A 19,999-nucleotide genomic window follows, 5' to 3' on the forward strand; every position below is an offset into this window, starting at 1 on the left:
GCCATATTTGGACCGGGCAGCGAACCGGAAGTGGGTCGGAGGTGTGGCGGAAGTGGTTGGGGAGTGAGGCGCCCGGGAGGGGGCGGTTCCCGTTCTACCGCGGAGCCGGATGTTTGCCGAGCTTTGACAGGCGTGGCAGAGGGAGCAGTACCCGACCACGGTGAGCTGCAGGGCGTGGGGTCTTCCTGGGTGGTGGTGGTAGAAAAGGAAGGGACTAGACAGGTCGCCGGAAGGGACAGGGTCCGGAGGGGGAAGATCCGAGCAGATCCGAGGGTGGGAGCAGGAATGGGATGGGGCCTAGAATCCTGGCTTTCCCACTGCAGGGATTCAGCCCCATTCCCGGGTCTGCAGTAACGGGACTGAGTTTCCTTCGCTGCTTTCCTCCTGCACTTCCCAGAGCAGAGTCCAGGTCAGATCGTAGTCATCTAGCAAGCCGATGGGAAGGGGAAGTCTCTTTGATCCGATCTGGCGAAACTCTAAGAACAAGAAATTTGGGGGAAGTATTCCAGCCTGCCACTAACTAGGCCACGGATTCATCTCTATTTCTTAATCTCTGCAGTGGGTTAATTACACCCAGTAGGGGTTTTATAAACCCTGAAGCTCTGGACAAACGCACTTGTAGTTGCTATTGTGTCGTGGGATTTGCATTTTCGCAATTCTGGGGCCCCAACCAGGAGGGTGATTCCAGTGCCAAAGAGTTGTTATCTGAGCTCTTCGTGAAGATAAAGGGAGAGGCTTTATCTTTTTATGGGCCCTTTCTGAACCTTCAGAATCACATGAGTGACACTCATTTAGAGAAGTTTTGAGGAATTGACCTGCATCAAGAGACCACCTTATACAGACATAGATTAAAATTTTGACTCTGCTGTATGACCTACCTAAACAATTTGCTTGTTTTTTCTGGTCCTCACTTTCCTCTAAGAGTAAAATGGACTTAGGAGTAAACCTCACTGGTGCTGTTGTGAAGTTAAAAGATAATTTGTCTACTTTATGGTGCTGCATAGGCCCTCAACAAATACTGGTTCTCTTCTCCATTTAGGAGATGGTTTCATTCATTCAGTCATTCAACAAATGACAGCTTCTATGTGCTAAATAGGTCAGGGAGTCTTAAATGGATTCTCAGAGGGTCTGTGACCCCCCTTAAAATTGCATAAAAGATTTCACGTGTGTGCTGGGTTTTCTTAGGGAAAAAACCCACAGATTTCATCAGAATTTCGGAGAAGTCCAGAGGTTAAAAACTCTGCCTAGAAGGATTCTCAAAGGTTTTTGTACAAGTAGGTGTTTTACCTATACAGAAGGGAAATATTAATCTCAGAGCAGGGAATATTTTGCACAGAGCAGAACAGGGCTTGTAGGTGTCTGGAGCCTTAGGCGGCCAGGATACTTCATTTCCACCACTTTAAATTCGAATTTCCCCGAGCCAGCTTCCCTCACCTTCCCACTGAGGGAGCCAAACTTCAGGACCCCCAGAGGGAAGCAGCTGTGGGTTGGAGGCCAGTCTGGCTGGGAGATGGAAACAACTGTGATTAGTTTTGCTGGAAAAGGAGGTTATGGAATGGGGTTGGGTGTCAGTTCTGAAGAACAAAGTAGTGGTGGAGTTCCTGGAAAAGAGGTGGAGTTCAAGTCCAACTCCCCTTTAGAGGGTGTCCCTCTCCTCTCACACATACTTAAGCTTGCAGCTGTTCCTTCTAATCCTGTTGTTCGCTTTAGTGCAAGTATTTTAGAATACTGGAGAGTTCTGTTTCTGGGAGGAGCCTATGCTTCTATAGATAGGGAAATTTAAGTCTAGTTAGGAAAAAGACTTACCCAGTATCTTTGCAACTCATTGGCTCATGCAGGACTATAATCCAGTTCTCCACAGACCTCATCCCCTGCCTTTTTCATTGCATCGGGCACCCACGGTGTGCGGAAAGACTTCTTGGGGTAGCTGTGGGCAGGGCGAATGGGCAGTTAGTGCCTGGACAGTGACAGAAGAGAAGGCACAGAGAGAAGGTTCAGGCCTAACGGGAGTTACTGAGAGCTGAATTCAGTCCCAGTTACCCAGTGGAGTCCCCTTTTGGGGGACTACTCACAGCCATCTGGCTGAACAAGGGAAGGAGTGATGAATCAGGAGTGGATTCCTCGGCTTAGGGTTGCCTGCATTGGAGGCTTGAAGGGAGTGGGTGAGGTGGGGCGTGGGGCACAGCAGCACTCACTGGGAGAAGTGCGTGCCCAAATAAAAGAGGGTCATCTTTCTCTGCACTCATGAAAGGGACTTATGTTTTGGTGGTATGCAGCAGGAGGGAATAAGGGTAAGAGGCTGAAGGAAAGGAAGAGAAAGTTTTTTCGGTTTTTGGTTTTTGTATGGCCTTTTGGCTCTTTGGCTGCTTGGCTTTGGCTCAGGAGCTTGGAATGGCTTTTGCCACTGAATCAGCGCGGTTGCCCTGGTAACAGGGTGGTTGTTGCTAGGCACAGGGAGCCAGTTTACCATCCAGAGTCCTCAGCTGTGAGGTGGCGTGTGCCGGAGGTTGTCATGTTGCCTCAGAACCCAGAGGTGTTCAGGCTCTGGATCCCAGCTGGCACTTCTCCCTTCCCGTGCCTGGTCTTGTTTTCATTCTTTATCTGTCCTGCCGATTCTCTGACCATATATGTCATTTTTGGACTCCAGGAATGTAGTGGGCTTACAGCAGCCTCTTCTCTGGGGCTGCACTGAGTGGACTGAATCCAATCCAAGAAGAAGCTGCTCCCCTGGGGCTTCACGCAGCCACATCCTTACTACCAGCCCCAGACCTGGGCAAACCCAGCTTTGGCAGCCGGCTCCTCTCCCTCTCAGTCGGCTCTAGATGCGGGTCTGGTTTTCACCTCCTGTGACTCAGCGCTCTGGAGGCTGTGGGCTTCCCCCTTCCCCATCTGTGCTTCCCCAATCCTTGGGGCAGTGTCTTGACCTTTCCCATCTTGAAACTGGTGCCAGGAGCTCCCTACGTATAGGAGTGGGCTCGGGAACCCCCAGGATGCTGCAGATTGCCTGCTGTGACGGGCAGGCAGATTCCAGCCCCTGCTTCCTGTTTCTGTCCTGGTGCAGACGCAGCTGGGCACCTCGACCATGGCCTTTCTTCTGGGACTCTGGGGTCTCTGGCCACCTCCTCTTCTCTGGGCCAAAAGTGAGAGGTGCAGTAGCCAGCGCCACAATTAACCTTTTTCACGAAGGGGGTTTGGAACATCCCCGTACACCTTAGATGCTTGCAACATCTCACCTCTGTAACCGTTGGCACCTGGGACGCTTCTGTGCACGATGACCCCTGAGGAGAGGGGCATGGACTTTTCTACCCTCTGCAGCTGGGCCTGCATGACTGTACCAGATGGGTGGTGGGCAGCACAGGGCCTGGCACGGCTCGTTCCTAGCCAGCTGGAGGACCTGAGGGCAGGCTCCAAGCTGCGCCATCCAACTGCCCCAGCTGCCTTTTCTGGCAACATGCCTAAACTGTGGAGAATCCAGGGCAACATGGAGCCCTTGGCCAGGATGCGATGCGTTGAGGAACAGGAACAGGGAGGCTGGGGGAGGAATGAGGGAGAGCAGGAGGGCTTGCTGTAGCCCGTACAAGGGAGATGAGGGTGTCCTGACTTGCCCCCCCACCCCAGGTTTCTCTTCAGGTTCTGTGGAGTGAAGCTGTGGGGGACAGGCCTGGTCATGGACCCGCTTTCAGAGTTGCAGGATGACCTGACCTTGGATGACACTAGCCAGGCTCTGAACCAGCTGAAGCTCGCCTCCATTGATGAGAAGAACTGGCCCTCGGACGAAATGCCCGACTTTCCTAAGTCAGGTGGGCGCTTCTGGATCTCAGGCGGCCTTCCATGCCTTAGAAGGGGAGACTCCAGGCACCTGGGTGGCTCATTGGGTTAAGCTTCTGCCTTCAGCTCAGGTCATGGTCTCAGGGTCCTGGGATCGAGCCCCACATCGGGATCCCTGCTCAGCGGGGAGCCTGCTTCCCCCTCTCTCTGCCTGCCTCTCTGCCTACTTGTGATTTCTCTCTCTGTCAAATAAAAAACTAAAATATTAAAAAAAAAAAAGAAGGGGAACTCCCTTCCTATTGAAGGGGGACCCCAGGGGAGCAAGAGGAGGGCAAGCGGAGCAGCCCCAGGGTGGGGCTGGGAGCACAGGTCCCACGGAGGGGAAGATCAGAGAACACGAGTCTCAGGGAGAACACTGCCATCCCCCGCAGCTTATCCCCTGACTTTGCCGTGTTCCACAGATGACTCCAAAAGCAGCTCCCCGGAACCTGTCACTCACCTGAAGTGGGATGACCCTTACTACGACATCGCCCGGCACCAGATTGTGGAGGTGGCAGGTGAGTACACCCACAGTGGCACCTTTTACCTCCTGGTCTGCACTCCCAGCCTGAGGAAGCCCAGCCCTCGTGCCTCAGCGGGAGAGATGGGGCCGGGGTGGGGCCCGGGGACCCTTACTGTGGTCTCACCCCTGACCCTGGGGCTCCTGAGTACAATTTTTTAAAATCACAGACTTGATTGTGATGGCCGCTTGGTCTCTCCCCCAGCAGCCACATCCTGACCTCTGACCCCGTTGTCTCTGTTGGCTGATGGTATGTGGGAGGCAGTGTGGTGGCTTCGTGCCTTGAAGTCAGAGAGCGGTTTGTTTGTAGCTCTGCTGTCTGAGCTCATTTCTTCCTCACGGGGTCGCTGAGAGGATTACAGCAGCCAGTGTCTGTCAGGGCCTACGCGGGAGTCAGAACCTAATGGGCCCTGAATAAGTTGCTAGGAAGCTCCCTTCCCTTTGCCCTGATGTCCACTTTTCCACCCTGTCAGTTACTGGGGATCAGGGAGGTACTGGTTCCTTTTGGTGAAAAACCTACCTCCAAGGAAGTCTGGAACAGCAGAGCCTCCTTCCAGAAGTAAGGGGCCCCATGACCCCCTGGAAGCATCAGGTTTCTGGCAGATGTGCTACTGTGCCGAGCGTGGGTATGGAGCTCCCCTTGGGGCTTGGCCTCAGTGAGCTCCCACTTTCTTGTTCGTAACACAGAATGCAGAGGAGGGGAGGTAGCAAGGATGTTGGTGACTGATGCTGCCCTTAGGGTCCTACTACTACTAGAAGAGGAAGGCAGAGTGCTAGGATTCTTTGTCTTTTCCCTAATGGTTGTCTGTCCTCACTGGTGAGGACAGGCAACGGTAAGCCACAGCATGGCCTTGCTCTGAGGCATTGGGGCAGACAGAGGAAGCCAGGCAGCAGATGGCCTGGAGCCCAGTGGCACGGGCTAAGGGGGCCCTGCAGGCATCTGGCCATAGGGAAGCCACCGGGAGCTCTAGCTCTTCTGAATGCCAGGCTCCAAGAGTGATGGGGCCATTGAAAGAGTCGCCCCTCATGTCAGCAGTGTTTCCGTGGCATTTGTGTTCCTGCTGCCTGCCCGGGCCTGAGTCGGAGGCCTCAGCTGTGGCTTCTTTCACTGCTGCAGAAGCAAGGTTGAGAGTTCTTTCCCAGCCTGGTCCTCACCTGGGGACAGGAGAGTCACCTGAATGTTTCAGAAGGTTTCTCTCACTTCCCTAAATGGACCTGCCTGGGGCATGGGGGTGGCTGTCTGATGAGATATAACATAGTTTCTATCCTCCCGGATGGTGCGGCCAAGACACCAGGCAGAGCAGGGGGGACCCGCCCCCAGCCAGGCCCCGGGTGACCCCTTTGCTGCGGCATGTTTCTGTTTCCCCAGGATGTGATGAGCCTGAGGGGGCCCAGCCAGGTAGGTGTGTTTCTGGCTCTCTGTGCTTGGCCTCTGGGCTGTGGATCAAGAAGGGCTCTTGGTAGAGGCTGGGGGGGGGGGGGACGGTGGTGTGGCCGCGTAATTATAGCCCCACTCCTGGGAGCTAGGAGCTGGTGGTACCTGGGAGCCGGAAATAGCAAAGGGTTTTTATAGGAGGTTTGACAGGGGGTGCCATGTGGAGACACCTCCAGAGCCCAAAGGGAAAGGGGCTCCTGGGGATGGAGAGGCCATGTCCTGTGGGGAGAGGCTGGCCTTAGCGCTGGCTCAGGGCCCCTATGGTGGGGGTGTCCCCATGGCTGTGTCTCTCTGACTGCTGAGAAGAGTTTGGATGTCATTTGGCGAGACTATGGTGATGTCCTTCTTGGGAGGCCAGTTTCCCAGCATTAGAAACTGGAGAAAGAGCCCATGTTGGATTGGAGGGCGGGTGTGGGGCGACGTCCCCAACTCGTGTGTAGCCTGCGTCCTCCATGCTGATGGTAGCTGTCCGGCTCCACCGTCAGATTTGACTCAGCCCGAGTGGGTTCTTTCCAGTGGTGTGCTGGCAAACGCTTAACAGTTCGCTCTCCGGAAGGGGGAAAAAAGAGGGCTATTATTTATTGGTAGCATTTGTAATTTCTACCACGCCAGATTCCGAGCACCAACCTGACGTCAGCTGGCTGCAGTATCCCAACCACTGAACAGTTTGATGAATGTGGGAGCCGGCCCCAGCTCCCCAGCTCCCACCTCCCACCCCCTGGGCCCGCGCTGCAGGTTGTGGGCAGCCGGTGGCTGGTCCAGCGGTTCTCAGCCTGCCTGCTGGAGGACGGTGCTGTTGCTGATTAACCCCCAGGCTGGCCCGGAGCGGTCCTGATTGGTATCCGGGGAATGCGGAGGCTCCCTGCTCGGGCAGCTTGCTCTTTTCCTGGTGCTTTCCACAAGTGCCGCGTCTTCTCATCCAGCCCTCGCCCCCAGTGCCCTGGAGACAGCTGAGCGCCCAACTCCTGTCCTCTTAGGCTGTTCTCTCCTGAGGTCAGGAGGGAAGTTCCTTTTCACACTTGCTTTGCGTAGCGACATATTTGCCCTGTGTACTGGCAGGTGCCAAACCACCCAAGAACTTGAGCAACGGGACTCCACTCCAGGGAGGGGAGGACGGCAGGCTAGGCCCTGGGGTCACCCGCGGCTTGTTCCTTGCTTGTCTGAGAGTCTTGCTGTCCAGCACCTTACCGATCACCCTTTTTGCCCCCATCTGCATCCGACAGAATCCAGCAGGCACTTTTAAGCCCTGTGGTCAGCCTGGAGGACTCAGTGAGGAAAAACACACATTACTTCAGTCAGGGAACAGACAGTCCAGTGAAGGGGTTCTTAGAACTGGTCAGAGTCCTCTTTGAGAACATGAGTGATGTGGACCTCTTCTCTTAGGGCATGTGTGCCTCGTACTTTTCATTGATCATCATGACCTTGGTGGAGTCCCGGTTGAGAAAGGAAAGTTTCCCGTTTATGAGGTGTCAAGGCCAGCTGAGCAAGCCTCAGGCCCCTGGCCCCTCACCTCAATTGCTTGTTTAACCGGTTACCAGCTCTTTAAATTCCACAGCCCTGGGAGCTCGGACTTCCTGTCCTGGCTAAGCCCTTAAACCTGCCAGCCTGTGAGGGCTGCCTCTGTGTTGGGGGAAGGATGAAAAGAATCTTTTGGAATGCCCCTTGCTCCTCCCTGCATTTCCCCCCCCCATTCTGGGTCTTTCCTCCACTGAGAGGGGAGTAGGAAGATGTCCCTCCCCTCACAGGCTCATGGCAGAAGGCCCAGGGGTTTCTGAAGTTCCAGATTATGCATGAGGCTGGCTTGACCAGACTGACCCTTTGTCCCTCCTTAACCAGTCTGCTCCTTCTCCAGTCAGGGCCTACGGGAAGAGCTCAGAACAGGCCTGAGAGCCACCCCCACTTGGCTGGAGGGAACCCAGCAGCTCAGGATCTAGGCGAGGGTGTGACAGAAAGCAGGTGGCATCTGGTTCTTCAAAACCGACTGTTTGCTGGATCCAGCTGCACCTTCTCGGGTGGCTTGCAGAGGCTTCTCTGCTCCTAAGTCTGGAGAACCTCTGTGACAGGCTTTGGGAAACTATCTAAAGCGGTCTTGTAACCTAGATATCATGGTGAGCAAACCCTGAAATAGAACCAGGCGTGCATTGTAATGCTGACCGCTGACTTTGTGTAGGCTTCCAGCACAGATGTTTCTCGAATACCTGCCACAGGCTGGCCTCGGGACCAGCACTAGAATTTCTGAGATGGGTGAGACATGATCCCTGCTCATAAGCCAGTGTAGGGGACAGGCACATAAACAATTCTGCAGAAGAGTCAAAGTGTCACAACAGAGATGGGAGCCCTGAAAACGTTTCAGCTAAACTGTCTGGGGAAAGGAAGGAGGAGCGGACACAGGCTTCTGGGAGGAGATCCTGCCTGGAATAAGTCTTAAGGGTTCCGAGGAGTTAGTCTGGAGAAGGGTTGCGGAATTGTCTTGAGAAGTTCTGTCTGGCAAGAGAAACAGCAGAGGCCCTAAAGCTGCCTGGTGTGGACTGGGTTGCAGGCACATCAGTGTTGGAAGTGTGCATGGTGTCGAGCCTGGAGAGTCCTGCAAGTCATTCCAAAGAACATCTACAGGGTGTACAGGGTGGTGGGGTGGGGGCAGATTGTTTATCTGGGGTGGAGTTCAGGAGGAAGGCGGATTCAAGGCAGGACAGCTGCGGGCAGGTAGGGCAGGTAAGTGTTCGTCATTCTCCAAAGCTAGAAGTTGGGGCAGCTTTCAGATGGAGGAGCAGAGCCTCTCCCTAGGCTTGGGATATTTTGGGTGGAGATGGACTGGTTGGAGGGGCTGATCTAGAGGTTGGACAGGGTAGTCAGACTGCTGGCAGTGAGGTGCTGAATCAGGCCAGTGCACCAAGCCATGCAGCCAGCGGGGCCTGGGGCCATGCTGCCCACATTCCAGAAGCCTCCTTCAGCCCCTCTGATGAGTCCTGCCTCAGCCCTGCAGAAAAGGGTCAGAGCCTTGGCAACTGCTTTGGAAAAGTACTGACTCCTGGGTTAAGTCCCTGACCGAGAAGAAGCATCATGATTTACTAAATATGGAGAAGGACACTCAGCAAGGCTTTGGTGGGAGGGGTGGTCCTTAGTCCGCAGAGGTGGGTGGAGAACACAGTCCATGCATTTCATGTGTTGTATAAGTATTTTCATTTGCCTCTGAAGCAATGGCAGTTAGGCAGTTGTGGTTTGGTGTCCCTGGAGAGGCGTGAAGGTAAAGAGGCAGGGAGGGTTCTTGGGACACGGAGTGGGGACCAAGCCTTGTCCTTATCGAGCTTTGTTTGGTGTCCCTGATCTGTGATGACCCTGGAGGAGCATCTCACCTTGGAGGGCAGTAGCTCCCCGGCTTCCCAACAAAGCCAGATGATCAGACCATCAAATAGTGACCAGTTTTAGATGGACACCCCTGAGCGATTACAGCCAAACAAGCATTTTTCCAAAGCATTACAAACGCCTCTGAACTCCATTTTCTATTGAATATCCTTAATGAGAAAGGATATGATTTTTAGAAATGTCCAGAAGTCAGAGCCAAGTGTGGTTATTATAATCCTAGTAATAAAATCAGGAAGTGCTGCTAGTGGTCAAAAATGAGACCGGTGTCATTACTCCCATGTTCTCCATGGCCCTGGACTTGCTGAGAAGGCAGCCTCAAGACGCTTTCCCAATGCATGCTGCTGAGAGGGGATGCTTCTGGAACAATCATGGGCTTTTAAGATGACTGTTTGGCAAGGTCACAATTGCTTGGGTGGGTGTGACTTTCAATTTTTTTTAGTTAACCATTTTAAAATGTGCAGTCGGTGCTATTTCGGACCTTCACAGTGGGGTACAGCCACCTCTGTCTAGTCACACAGCTTCATCCCTACTCACACCAGGTCCCGTAACCAGAAACAACCAGTCCGTAACCCAGCAACTGGCAGCCACGGATGTGCTGTGAATTTGCCTATTCTAGATAACTCCCATAAATGGAGTCCTACAATAGGTAGCCTTTGGGGTCTGGCTCCTTTCACTTAGCTCACTTAGCATCCTCTTCTCAGGGTCCATTCACAATGTAGGATGGATCAGTACTTCATCCTTTTTTGTGGCCAACCCACATCCCTTTTGCATGGATATACCACATTTCCTTGAGCCATTCACGCGTTGATGGGCGTGTGGGTGTTTCCGCCGGGTGGGACTTTGAGTTAACGATATTTTTTTAGACCCCAGCTCAGTAGCCCTGAGAGCAGCCTGTCCCTTTTTCTTCAGCGACACATGCCTGAATGCAGACCGCTGCCCAGGCTGTGTGTCGGCCGTTCTGGCCCCTCTACCACGTGGCTCGGGTCTCCGGGCCTGGCACCCTGAGCTCCTCGCCCCGCTTCTCTCCGTTGATCTTCGACTCACCGCTCAACTTTCTCTGCACCTAGGAGATGACAAGTATGGGCGGAAGATCATTGTGTTCAGTGCCTGCCGGATGCCCCCGAGCCACCAGCTGGACCACAGCAAACTCTTGGGGTGAGTACCCACAGGGATGGTGGTGGGACAGGTGACCAGACCCCCTCCCACCATTGCCTGATGCCCAATGGTACCTAGAGGTACCAAGCTGCCTTCCTCCACGCCTCTCCTCTCGCCCCAAGGGAGCTATTCTTTACATTTTGGGGAGAGCACGGGGCTAGGTGTCCAACCCGTTTCTAGTCCGGGAAACTGCAGCCTTGGCAGGTGTCTTCATCCCTCACCGAGGGCGTCAAAATGCAGCCCTCCTTCCTTGTAGGGTGGAGAGAGTGCCCACAAACACGCTTGGAAAAGTAAAATACTGTCCCCCGGTGCGGGCTGGTGGGGATGATGTGTCGCTTGTGCTGTGCTTACAGTTCATCGTTTACATGAATGATTTGGGGGTTTTTGTGCCAAATTTGGTGCCAGTGGCCTCTGTACCTGTCTGGGTCCTGTTGGTAAATACATGTACTAGCTCTGGCTGGTCTAGAAATTGAATGCCAGTCTGAAAGCTGATTGAAAGCAGGAGTTTGACAGACCTGTACTTTCCTATTTTTTTTTTTTTTTAAGATTTTATCTATTTCACAGAGAGAGAGAAAGGGGAGGAGCAGAGGGAGAGGGATAAGCAGACTCTGTGCTGAGCGCGGGGCGTGCCATGGGACTCGATCTCACGACCCTGAGATCTCGATCTCATGACCCTGAGATCGTGACCTGAGCCGAAACCAAGAGTCAGAGTCTTAACCAACTGCACCGCCCAGGCGCACCTGCCAGACCCTGCTCTGATGAGCATTCATTACTGAGCCGCAGCGGGCTGCCGGCTCACGCCCGACCTCCATGGAGGCAGAGCCCTAGCCGACTCCTCCTGAGGCCCCTTTGTGTGTGTGCAGTTAGCGTGTTGCACGTCTTTCCTCGTCTCTTCAAAGCACTCCCCGAGACTGAAGGTGGCTGCGCTGCCCGTACCAGCTCTTCGGGATCCTGAATGGTTGTGTGTGAGTGTGCGTGGGTGTGTGGGTGTGGGAGGGGCGGGGAAGGGTCCGGGACAGTCTGTGTGTGTGGGGGGTGTGGGTGTGTGTGGATGGTGGTGGTGTGTGTGTAGGGGTGAGGAGGGGTCAGGGACAGACTGTGTGTGGAACAGAGTAGGGGTGGGAGGGGAGGGGTCAGGGACAGGCCAGGGGTGCGGCTGCAGAAGGGGAAGGGCCTGAGTGCAGAGTCCACAGCTTGATGAGCCAGGCCTGAGGCTCTCCAGCCTTGTGGGAGTTTTCTGTCAGGCCTCCGGAGCCCTTCTCCTGTCGCCCCCCAGCCAGGCAGGCAGAGCCTTGTTGAGGCCCAGCACATGGCCCAGCCAGGAACAGGCCAGGGAGCTCAGCCTGAGGGTGGCTGAGGCACACACCCTACCCTTCGGTTTAGCGTACAGCGACTGAGTTGGCAGGTGACAGACTCCTGGCCAGATAATAGTTGGAGGAAGTCAGAGGAAAGAGATGGGAAAGCACCCAGGTTTCAGGAGAGCGCTTGCTGAGTCCGCTCCACTCTTCCTCTGACTTCTGGAAGCCCTCCGCCATCCGTCCTGTCTGTCCCCGCCATCCCTTCCTAGAGGGGGTCTTCCTGACCTCCCTCCCCAGCCTGCAGGGCAGCACTTTCCTCGCGGGTCAGTCTCATTATTGCAGCTGAGGCCTTTCCCGGCCGTCCAGCCACATCTGGGGGTTGGAAGAGAAAGTGCCTGAAGCTTGGATTCAGAAGACCAGTTAAGCTTCCCTCTGCCTCTTACCAGCTGTGTGTTTGGGGGCAGTTCTCTTCTGAATCCTATAAAAATAAGATTTGTGTCCACCTCACGGGGTTGTCGTGGGCATTTGGTAAGATAAGATGCATGAAATGCCGTCGTATACATTTGTAAAGTACTACAGATTTCAAGGATTTAAAAAAATGTAAGTAGCTTTAAAGAAAAAATACAGACAATGATAAATAAAATCTCCCGTGAACCTACCACCCGGAGAGAAAACTGCAGTTAATATTTTCGTGTATTCACCTATATTTTTTCTATAATGTAAATAGATCTTTTTGTAGTCATCTCTATTCCCCATAACGTTACCTTCTGAGCACTAAATACACTTCCAAGACATCTTTTAAAAACATGTTATCGGCGTACCACTTGACGAATTTTCAGAAACTGAATACACCCGTCCACACCCACAGACTTCCCTTTGTTCTTCTAGCCGGTTCCTCAGAGGGTAGGCACTCTCTTGACACCTGACTTCACAGATTGCTTCTGTCTGCAGAAACATCCCGCGAGGTGTCCTATTTCTAGATGGCCTGTAATTTATTTAACCAATTCCCTGTTCCTGAACAGTTAGCTTGCTGCTCAAAAAATGTTTTTCCATTGTAAAACAGGCTGCTGTGAACAGCCTTCTACCAAAACAGTTCTGCTCCTTTCTTTTTTTTTTTTTTTAAGATTTTATTTATTTATCAGAGAGGGGGGGGGGGGAGCGAGCACAGGCAGACAGAATGGCAGGCAGAGGCAGAGGGAGAAGCAGGCTCCCCGCCAAGCAAGGAGCCTGATGTGGGACTCAATCCCAGGACGCTGGGATCATGACCTGAGCCGAAGGCAGCTGCTTAACCAACTGAGCCACCCAGGCGTCCCAGTTCTGCTCCTTTCTGATTGTTCTTTAGGATGACTTCCTGGACATATTTTTACCAGGTCGAAGAGCATGGACTTTTTTTTAGCTTCTGATAAACATTACTTTATTGCCCTCCAAAAGGTCATAACATCCAGCAAAGGATGACTGTATTGTCACTGCAGTTTTTGCTGTCTTGTAGTTGCAGACTGCTGTCTTTTTAAGTCATAGCCCTTTGTAAGCTTGGAGTTTTCAGTGTGTCCAGGGCTCGGTTACCGTGGAGCAGTAATAATCCAGCTTTAACACTGCGCATGCCTGCCTGTGTGGTCAGGTCAGCAGGATGAACTTATAGTTCAGCTCCAGGCTCCAGTGCAAGCTGGGTGACTCTGATTTAGCATTTAACCTCCCTGAGCCTCACTGGCCTCACGTTTAAGGAGGGGATAATCAGCCCCAGCTGTTATGAGGGAGGCACGAGATGATGTATGTGGAGTGCTTGGCAGACACTAAAAGATAAAATATTGATGCATGGTGACTGTCATCATCATGATCGCCTCGGGACGGTCCCATAGGGAGTGTTACTCCCATTTTTCTGCAGGGTATGCGAGAGGGCCCCAGTTCCAGTCCTGGTCTCCTGGTTTCTGGCCGGGGCTGCTGTTCTCATTCTTCTTCCTCCGCCCAGCCCAGCCGCCACCCGGAACCTCCTCCGCACAGTGGAGCGGGTGATTCCGCAGCCAGAACAGGCAGTGCAGGAGAGGGGCTCGTGGGGAGGTGGAGGATGGACACAGGGGATGCTTGCGGTGCCAGGCTGTGCCTCCAGGGGCCCCCCCGAATCGAGGCTAGGCCTGAGTGGGGCTTGGCTCTCGTAGGTACCTGAAGCACACGCTGGACCAGTACGTGGAGAGTGACTATACGCTGCTCTACCTGCACCACGGCCTGACCAGCGACAACAAGCCCTCGCTCAGCTGGCTCCGGGACGCCTACCGCGAGTTTGACCGCAAGTGGGTTGGGGCCCGGGGGCAAATGGCTGTGGACCGCTGCCCTCTGCCTGCTCAGGATCTTATTCCATGTTGGGGGGGGCGGAGGAAGCAGGTCCCCCCTCCCCCCACCCCACTCCTCACCCCGCCCTGGGTAAAAGCAAAGAACCTGAATTTGGAACCTCCTAGGCTTAAATCCCAGTCTCTGTACTTCCTTGGTGTGACCTCTCTTGAGTCTCTGTTTCCTGGTCTGTAAAATGGGACAACCACGGCACCTACCTCTCAGGCCTTCCCTGAGTACGCAGATCAGAAAGTGCACCCAAAGAACCTGGCTCTGAGCCTCCCCACCATACCCGCTGCTGAGTTCCTGGTGTCTCTCTGCAGGTACAAGAAGAACATTAAGGCCCTGTACATCGTGCACCCCACCATGTTCATCAAGACCCTGCTCATCCTCTTTAAGCCCATCATTAGGTGAGGAGGCTGATCGGGAGGACAGCGGCCTCCCCATGCTTCCCTTGGAGCTCTGAACCAGACCCCCGAGGCAGCCAATCCTTCTGGCTTCATGGGGCCCAGCTGTGTCTGATTTCGGGGGGGGGGCTACTGAGGGGGAGGTGGAAGCCTGCCGAAATGGGCCCACCGGTGCCTCCCCATGCCCTTTATTCTGCCTGCAGCTTCAAGTTCGGGCAGAAGATCTTCTATGTCAATTACCTGAGCGAGCTGAGCGAGCACGTGAAGCTGGAGCAACTGGGAATCCCTCGCCAAGTGCTCAAGTGAGGCGGGGGCGGGGGCTCAAGTGTGTGCCAAGCTCGCAGGGGCCGGGGGACATGCCAGCCAAGGGGGAGGTAGCTTCGAGCAGCCCCGGATGAGCAGAGGAGGTGAAGGTAGTGACAAAGAGCCCGCGCAGGGGTCGGAGAGTGCGGGTTCAGATCCCCCTTCTGTCCCTTAAAGAGCTCTGTGACTGCAGCCCCTCAGCCCTGCCTGGCTCGGTCGTGTGTTGTGCAGGGCTGCCAGGCGGCCTGGGTGAAGTGACCCTCGGCTGCGCCTGACGAACGAGGGTTGCCAACGTGACCGCAAAGTCAGGTCGGCGGCCTGACCCTCCCATCTGCCTCCCCAAGGTATGACGACTTCCTCAAATCCACACAGAAGAGCCCTGCCACTGCCCCCAAGCCCATGCCGCCACGGCCTCCTCTGCCCAACCAGCAGTTCGGGGTCTCGCTGCAGCAGTGAGTAGGGGAGAGGCGGGCAGGCCTGGCCAGTGGGGGCTGCAGAGGGCAGCAGACCCCGCTCACTGCCCCTGTTCCCAACAGCCTCCAGGAGAAGAACCCAGAGCAGGAGCCCATTCCGCTTGTGCTCCGGGAGACGGTTGCCCACCTGCAAGCCCACGGTGAGTGCCAAGGCCACTCACTGGCCACAGGGCCTCTAGGACCTGCCCCTTCCCCTTCAGCCCTGACCCCTGACCCCTCCTCAGCTTGGCCTCCCAGTCCCCTCGGGAAGCTGCAGGTGCACCGGCGCCTGCACCGACCCTGCCTGGAGCTCTGAGACTGAGCGGGTCCAGGCATCTACACCCTGCCCCAGAGCCTAGACTCACCGGGGCCCTGCTATTCCTCAGCTCTCACCACTGAGGGGATTTTCCGGAGGTCGGCCAACACCCAGGTGGTGCGGGAAGTACAGCAGAAGTACAACATGGGTGAGTGGTAGGGGGCTGTGCCCAGGGTCGCAGGGCCAGTACGGATCCTGGGGGTCTGGTGAGCTGGGGACCTCTCTGTGACTGTGAGGGGGCCTCTTTGCTTTCTGCTCCCCTGTGAGCAAGGGCCCCATGTTCTGTTCCTGCTCGACATTCTGTGGCGTTTGGCCCGACTGCAGGGGTCCCACTCCTGCCTGGCTGTCCCAGGCCTGCTGCCTCATCTGTCAGGCTTCCAGGTCCTGGGTTTCAGGAGTCACTGTAGTGCATGCTAGTGGTCCCGGATCTACCAGGTCCCCTCGTCACAGAGCGAGAGGGAAGATCTATGGGAGAGGAGGCTCCACAGTGGGGTGGGGGGTGCTGCACAGTGGGCTCTGCTTAGCCTCCAGGCTAGGCCCACTCCCCCCCACCCCGCCCTAGGGCTGCCAGTGGACTTCGACCAGTACAATGATCTGCACCTGCCCGCCGTCATCCTCAAGACCTTCCTCCGGGAACTTCCTGAGCCCCTGCTCACCTTTGACCTGTACCCCCACGTCGTGGGCTTCCTCAGTGAGTGCCCCCGCCCTTCCTTCCCCCGCTCTGTGCTGTTTCTGCTGGGTTGGGGTCAGGCCTGGACAGCAGGCAGGTTTGGTTTGTCCGCCAAGAAAAGGCTGGGGGGATCTCGGCTCTGGCTCGTGTCCCCAGTTGCTGTGACCCGGGCCCTGGTTCCTTTCAGACATTGATGAGAGCCAGAGAGTGGAGGCGACACTGCAGGCACTCCAGGCGCTGCCTGAGGAGAACTACCAGGTGCTTCGTTTCCTCGTTGCCTTCCTGGTGCAGGTGAGACCAGGGCCTCTGAGGTCTGCCCGGAGGAGGGCGGGAGAAGAAACCACCAGCCCACCGCTCCTGGTCATGGGAAGCAGGGTACGTGGCTTCCTGCTGGAGCACCCCAATTCCCTCCACAGATTTCTGCCCACTGTGACCAGAACAAGATGACCAACACTAACCTGGCTGTTGTCTTCGGCCCTAACCTGCTGTGGGCCAAGGATGCTGCCATCACCCTCAAAGCCATTAATCCCATCAACACGTTCACCAAGTTCCTTCTGGATCACCATGGGGAGTTGTTCCCCAGCCCTGACTCCCGAGGCCTCTGAGCTCTGCCCTGCTGCCCCTTCTCGGAGAGCCCCAACGGGGACTCTTCCTCCTGGCTTCAGCCTTACGGGAGCGTGGGGTTCCTGCCCAGGAAGGGGCCGTGAGGCCCTGGGAGCTGGAAGCTGGGGCCAGCCAACCGGGCAGCTCTTCCTCCCACTCTGTCCAGCCTGCCTCACCAGCCCCAGAGGCCGCGCTGTAACTACGGGACATTATTCTTTGCCTTATACTTCTCACTGCCTCCTTGGATCCCTGGCTCCTAGCCAGTCTCTGCAGCGCTGGCCTTGGCTCTTCCGGCGGGAAGACGACTGACCCCAGCAACTGCTTCCCCACTTTCTCCTGCCTCTCTTCTCCTGGCTACTGCGGAGGCCTAAATCACTGCCAGCTGGGCTGGTAGCTGGGCCTGGTCCTCCCCTTCTGGCCGCTGGGGAATAAGCAGCTGAGCTGGGCTGGCTTGGGCCCGCCCTACCGAGGCACCTCCCTGCCTGGGTGAAGGCCTGTGTGCGACCACCTGCTCCTGTCCTCCCCTCTAGAGGTTCAGCCTTGGGTGTTGACACGGCTAAGGACTGGCAAGGCCGCAGTCTGCTTCCTGCTTCTGCCTGCTTCTCTTGCACACATCCTGGGTCAGCCCTGCTCAAGTGATACTGCCCCCAGGATGTCCTAGCCCCCTGGTTCTGCCAGGACTGGCAGCTTGGATGATAGGGTTGAGCCCAGCATCCATTTGAAACAGTCACTCCATTCCTGCCCAAAAGCCCCCGGTGTCTGGTTGGGCCAGTGACAGTCTCAGCTCCCCATGCCTTGCCTCCCCCCTCTTCCCACTTCCACAGATCCTCAGCCTAATGTGGACAGGTCTGTGGTGGGGTCACAGGTCACACTGGTCCCTGCTCTGGCTGGAAGCGACTCAGTGCCTCAGGACCTGTGGCTTCTTCCTCCAGCTAGTGACTCCTTGAGAGGCTGAACAGAGACCTTGCTAATTAAGTTAACCCCTGCTGGGGAAGTTCTAGCAACATCCCCCAGGGTCTCCGGGCCCCAGGGCCCTGTCATCTTTCAGAAAACCTGGACCTGGATGATTGGTACTTCTCATTCCCACTGTGTTCCTTAGAATTACACACCTTCCTGGTGAACGCTGGGGACCCCACTTCCTGCAGCCTTGTCCCCTGGTAGCAGAGGGAAGTACCTGCACAGTGGCCCTGCCCCCCTAGCCTTGGTCAGAGCCTGTACTGTGGGGGCCCTCATGGACCAGCCCAGCCCCATCTGCACTGTGGGCGTGGCCTGGGTCCTGACCTCACTGGGTTCTCCCCCCCAGGATGGTAGTACGTCAGGACTCCCCTGGGCCTGGAGTAGCTGCTGGTTCTGTGTGGCTCCCTGTGTCTCTGGCCTGAGTCAGGCTTCTGCTTTCTGTCCTCCTCTATCAGGTGTTCTGCACAGCCCCATTTACTGGGGAGCCTCGTAGATCTCTCTGGTCTTTCTCGTGTCCCCTGTCCCACTGGTCTTACCCGGGGGAGGGGGAGAGTACTGTGAATCAAGTGTTCACATTCACACTTAGTAACTTCTAGGCACCAATCATGTATTTCACCTTTGCACTTTTTGTATTTCAATAAAAAAGTATGATGGAACACTGCCCGCCTGAAGTTAGGGAGCATGCCCGGAGGCTCAGAACGGCGGGAGGTGTGTGGTTGTGGAAGCCGAGCAGGTGGGGCCTCCAGAAGTCCCCTCTGCGGTCCACCGGACCCCATCCGTCCTTGTCTTGTTCCCTTGGGAGTGGGTATGAAGCCGCTTTCTGACGTGCCCAGGCCTGCACGTGTGAACGGTGACCCCCACATTGCTTGTGTGCAACATCCCAATGGGCTGGCAAGGGCAGTGTCCCATGACCAAGGCCTCTTCTGGTCCTGAACAGAGGGGACTGTGGTGCCAGGAGTGTGGGCTTGAGTCCCGGTGCCATCACCCTCCATCATATCCTCAGGCCACCTGAAGACCGTCTCTTCCTTTCTGAGGCTCCAAAATGATGCAAACAGGACATTACAGAGCAAGTGCCCAGTGGTGACCAGAATGACCGCTGTTTCACAAGGGAATGAGGAGATGGTCCCAACGTCGTGTAGGGGCTATGATTGGAAGCCACACTGCGATTGGAAGTATGACTGTTCGCTTCTCCCCGCCCTCCCCCCAGCCTGAGCACCTTGGCTATCTATCTCCACCTGCCACCCAGTCCCACCGAGGCTAGGGAGGGAACCAGTTTTCCTTTTCCCTCTTGAGTAGGTTTTGCTGTGCTTTAATGTTTAAGATGGTAAAATTTACATGTGTATTATACCACAATTTAAAGATAATGGCTTGTCACTGGGAGGGCAGGCTAGAATTTCTCTTGGCATAGCGGTCAAGGTCAAGTTGCATCTGTCTGCTGCCTGCCTATTGATTGTAATCAGGTGATGGTGGCCTCAGTCTGTTTTTTCCCTTCCGTGCCTGCTCTGGCTGGGGGAGCAGGGCGAGAGCTGCAGGATTGAGCAGAGGTGTGAAGCCGGGGTTGACAAACAGGCTCTGAGCCGCAGGGAGCCAGGGCCGTGGCCCAAGTGGCCCTCACAGGCCAGGCAGAAGGCCCCAGCAGCCTCTCACCGGCTCCTCCCCGCCCTAAACTGGGCGACTGCTTACCACAGAGGAGCAGTATCCCAGGGAAACTCTGAGAGGGGATCAGCCCAAGAGAGCTGTTTACTCTGGTTGGGCTCCTGGCAGGGCCTCTGCCAGTGACTCAAAAGTGGGTTTACCCCTGCCTTGGCAACAGCAGGTCTCTGGGGAGAGATGCTTTAAAGGGGCAGGACGCCATCATGAGACACAGGGCAAGTGAACACTTCGTTTTGGGGGGGATCCCAACCAAAGGTGAAGACACAGGGACAGTCTGTCTCTTCACCATCTCTGACTCACGGGTTGGGCAACTCTGTCCCAACTGGCTGCACGGTCAGTTATCATGGCCAATGCCAGGCGCAGTTAACAAGCGAGGGCTCCCAGGGCCCACAACAGCACAGCACAGCCATGGGCAGCCGCCTCCTTTTCAGCCCTAGCTTTGGGCTAAAATTAGAACTTTCTCACCGTTTTCTGCCCTGGCTTCAGCCTGAAGTGGGGGCAGGGAGGCAATGCATACCACAGTTGCCTCTTGCCTCTATCTAGGACTGTCTCTGGCTCCGGGACCCTGGCTCCACCCCCGGATCCCATGGCCCAGCTCGGCCACAGATCAGGAGGTGGGACCTAGCTTTACCAGGGCTGAGAGGCCTGCCGGAAAAGCCCCCAGGGGCCAGGCAGGAATAACTTACTTGGCATCCTGACTCCGCAGGGAGCACCCCAGGGCCTGACTCAAGCTGTCTG

The 19,999-nt window shown here is 55.6% G+C and overlaps 1 protein-coding gene across 2 annotated transcripts; it reads left to right on the forward strand.

The window, feature by feature from the left end:
• Positions 1 to 28: 28 nt before the first annotated feature.
• On the forward strand, positions 29 to 18,264 carry ARHGAP1 (Rho GTPase activating protein 1). 2 transcript variants are annotated; one of them, XM_013061742.2, is made up of 14 exons: positions 29 to 160; positions 3,619 to 3,800; positions 4,230 to 4,325; positions 5,697 to 5,726; positions 10,193 to 10,280; positions 13,732 to 13,863; positions 14,224 to 14,310; positions 14,511 to 14,609; positions 14,955 to 15,062; positions 15,147 to 15,223; positions 15,449 to 15,526; positions 15,941 to 16,069; positions 16,236 to 16,339; positions 16,465 to 18,264. In XM_013061742.2, exons 2-14 carry the CDS (start codon positions 3,668 to 3,670, stop codon positions 16,651 to 16,653), a joined length of 1,350 nt encoding a protein of 449 aa, XP_012917196.1. In that variant the 5' UTR covers positions 29 to 160; positions 3,619 to 3,667; the 3' UTR covers positions 16,654 to 18,264. The 2 variants fall into 2 exon arrangements, with proteins under 2 accessions (XP_012917196.1, XP_004763180.2); XM_004763123.3 differs by lacking the exon at positions 5,697 to 5,726.
• Positions 18,265 to 19,999: the final 1,735 nt, after the last annotated feature.

Source organism: Mustela putorius, unplaced genomic scaffold, assembly GCF_011764305.1.
Source record: "Mustela putorius furo isolate JIRA1106 unplaced genomic scaffold, ASM1176430v1.1 tig00003859_pilon_pilon_pilon, whole genome shotgun sequence".
NCBI classification, from domain to species: Eukaryota; Metazoa; Chordata; class Mammalia; order Carnivora; family Mustelidae; genus Mustela; species Mustela putorius.

Coding starts and splice junctions, on each gene's coding strand:
- ARHGAP1 (XM_013061742.2), top strand. CDS start 3,668: ATGGACCCGCTTTCAGAGTTGCAGGATGACCTGACCTTGGATGACACT. Junction 3,801..4,229: donor GCCCGACTTTCCTAAGTCAG/GTGGGCGCTTCT, acceptor CGTGTTCCACAG/ATGACTCCAAAAGCAGCTCC. Junction 15,063..15,146: donor TTCGGGGTCTCGCTGCAGCA/GTGAGTAGGGGA, acceptor TGTTCCCAACAG/CCTCCAGGAGAAGAACCCAG.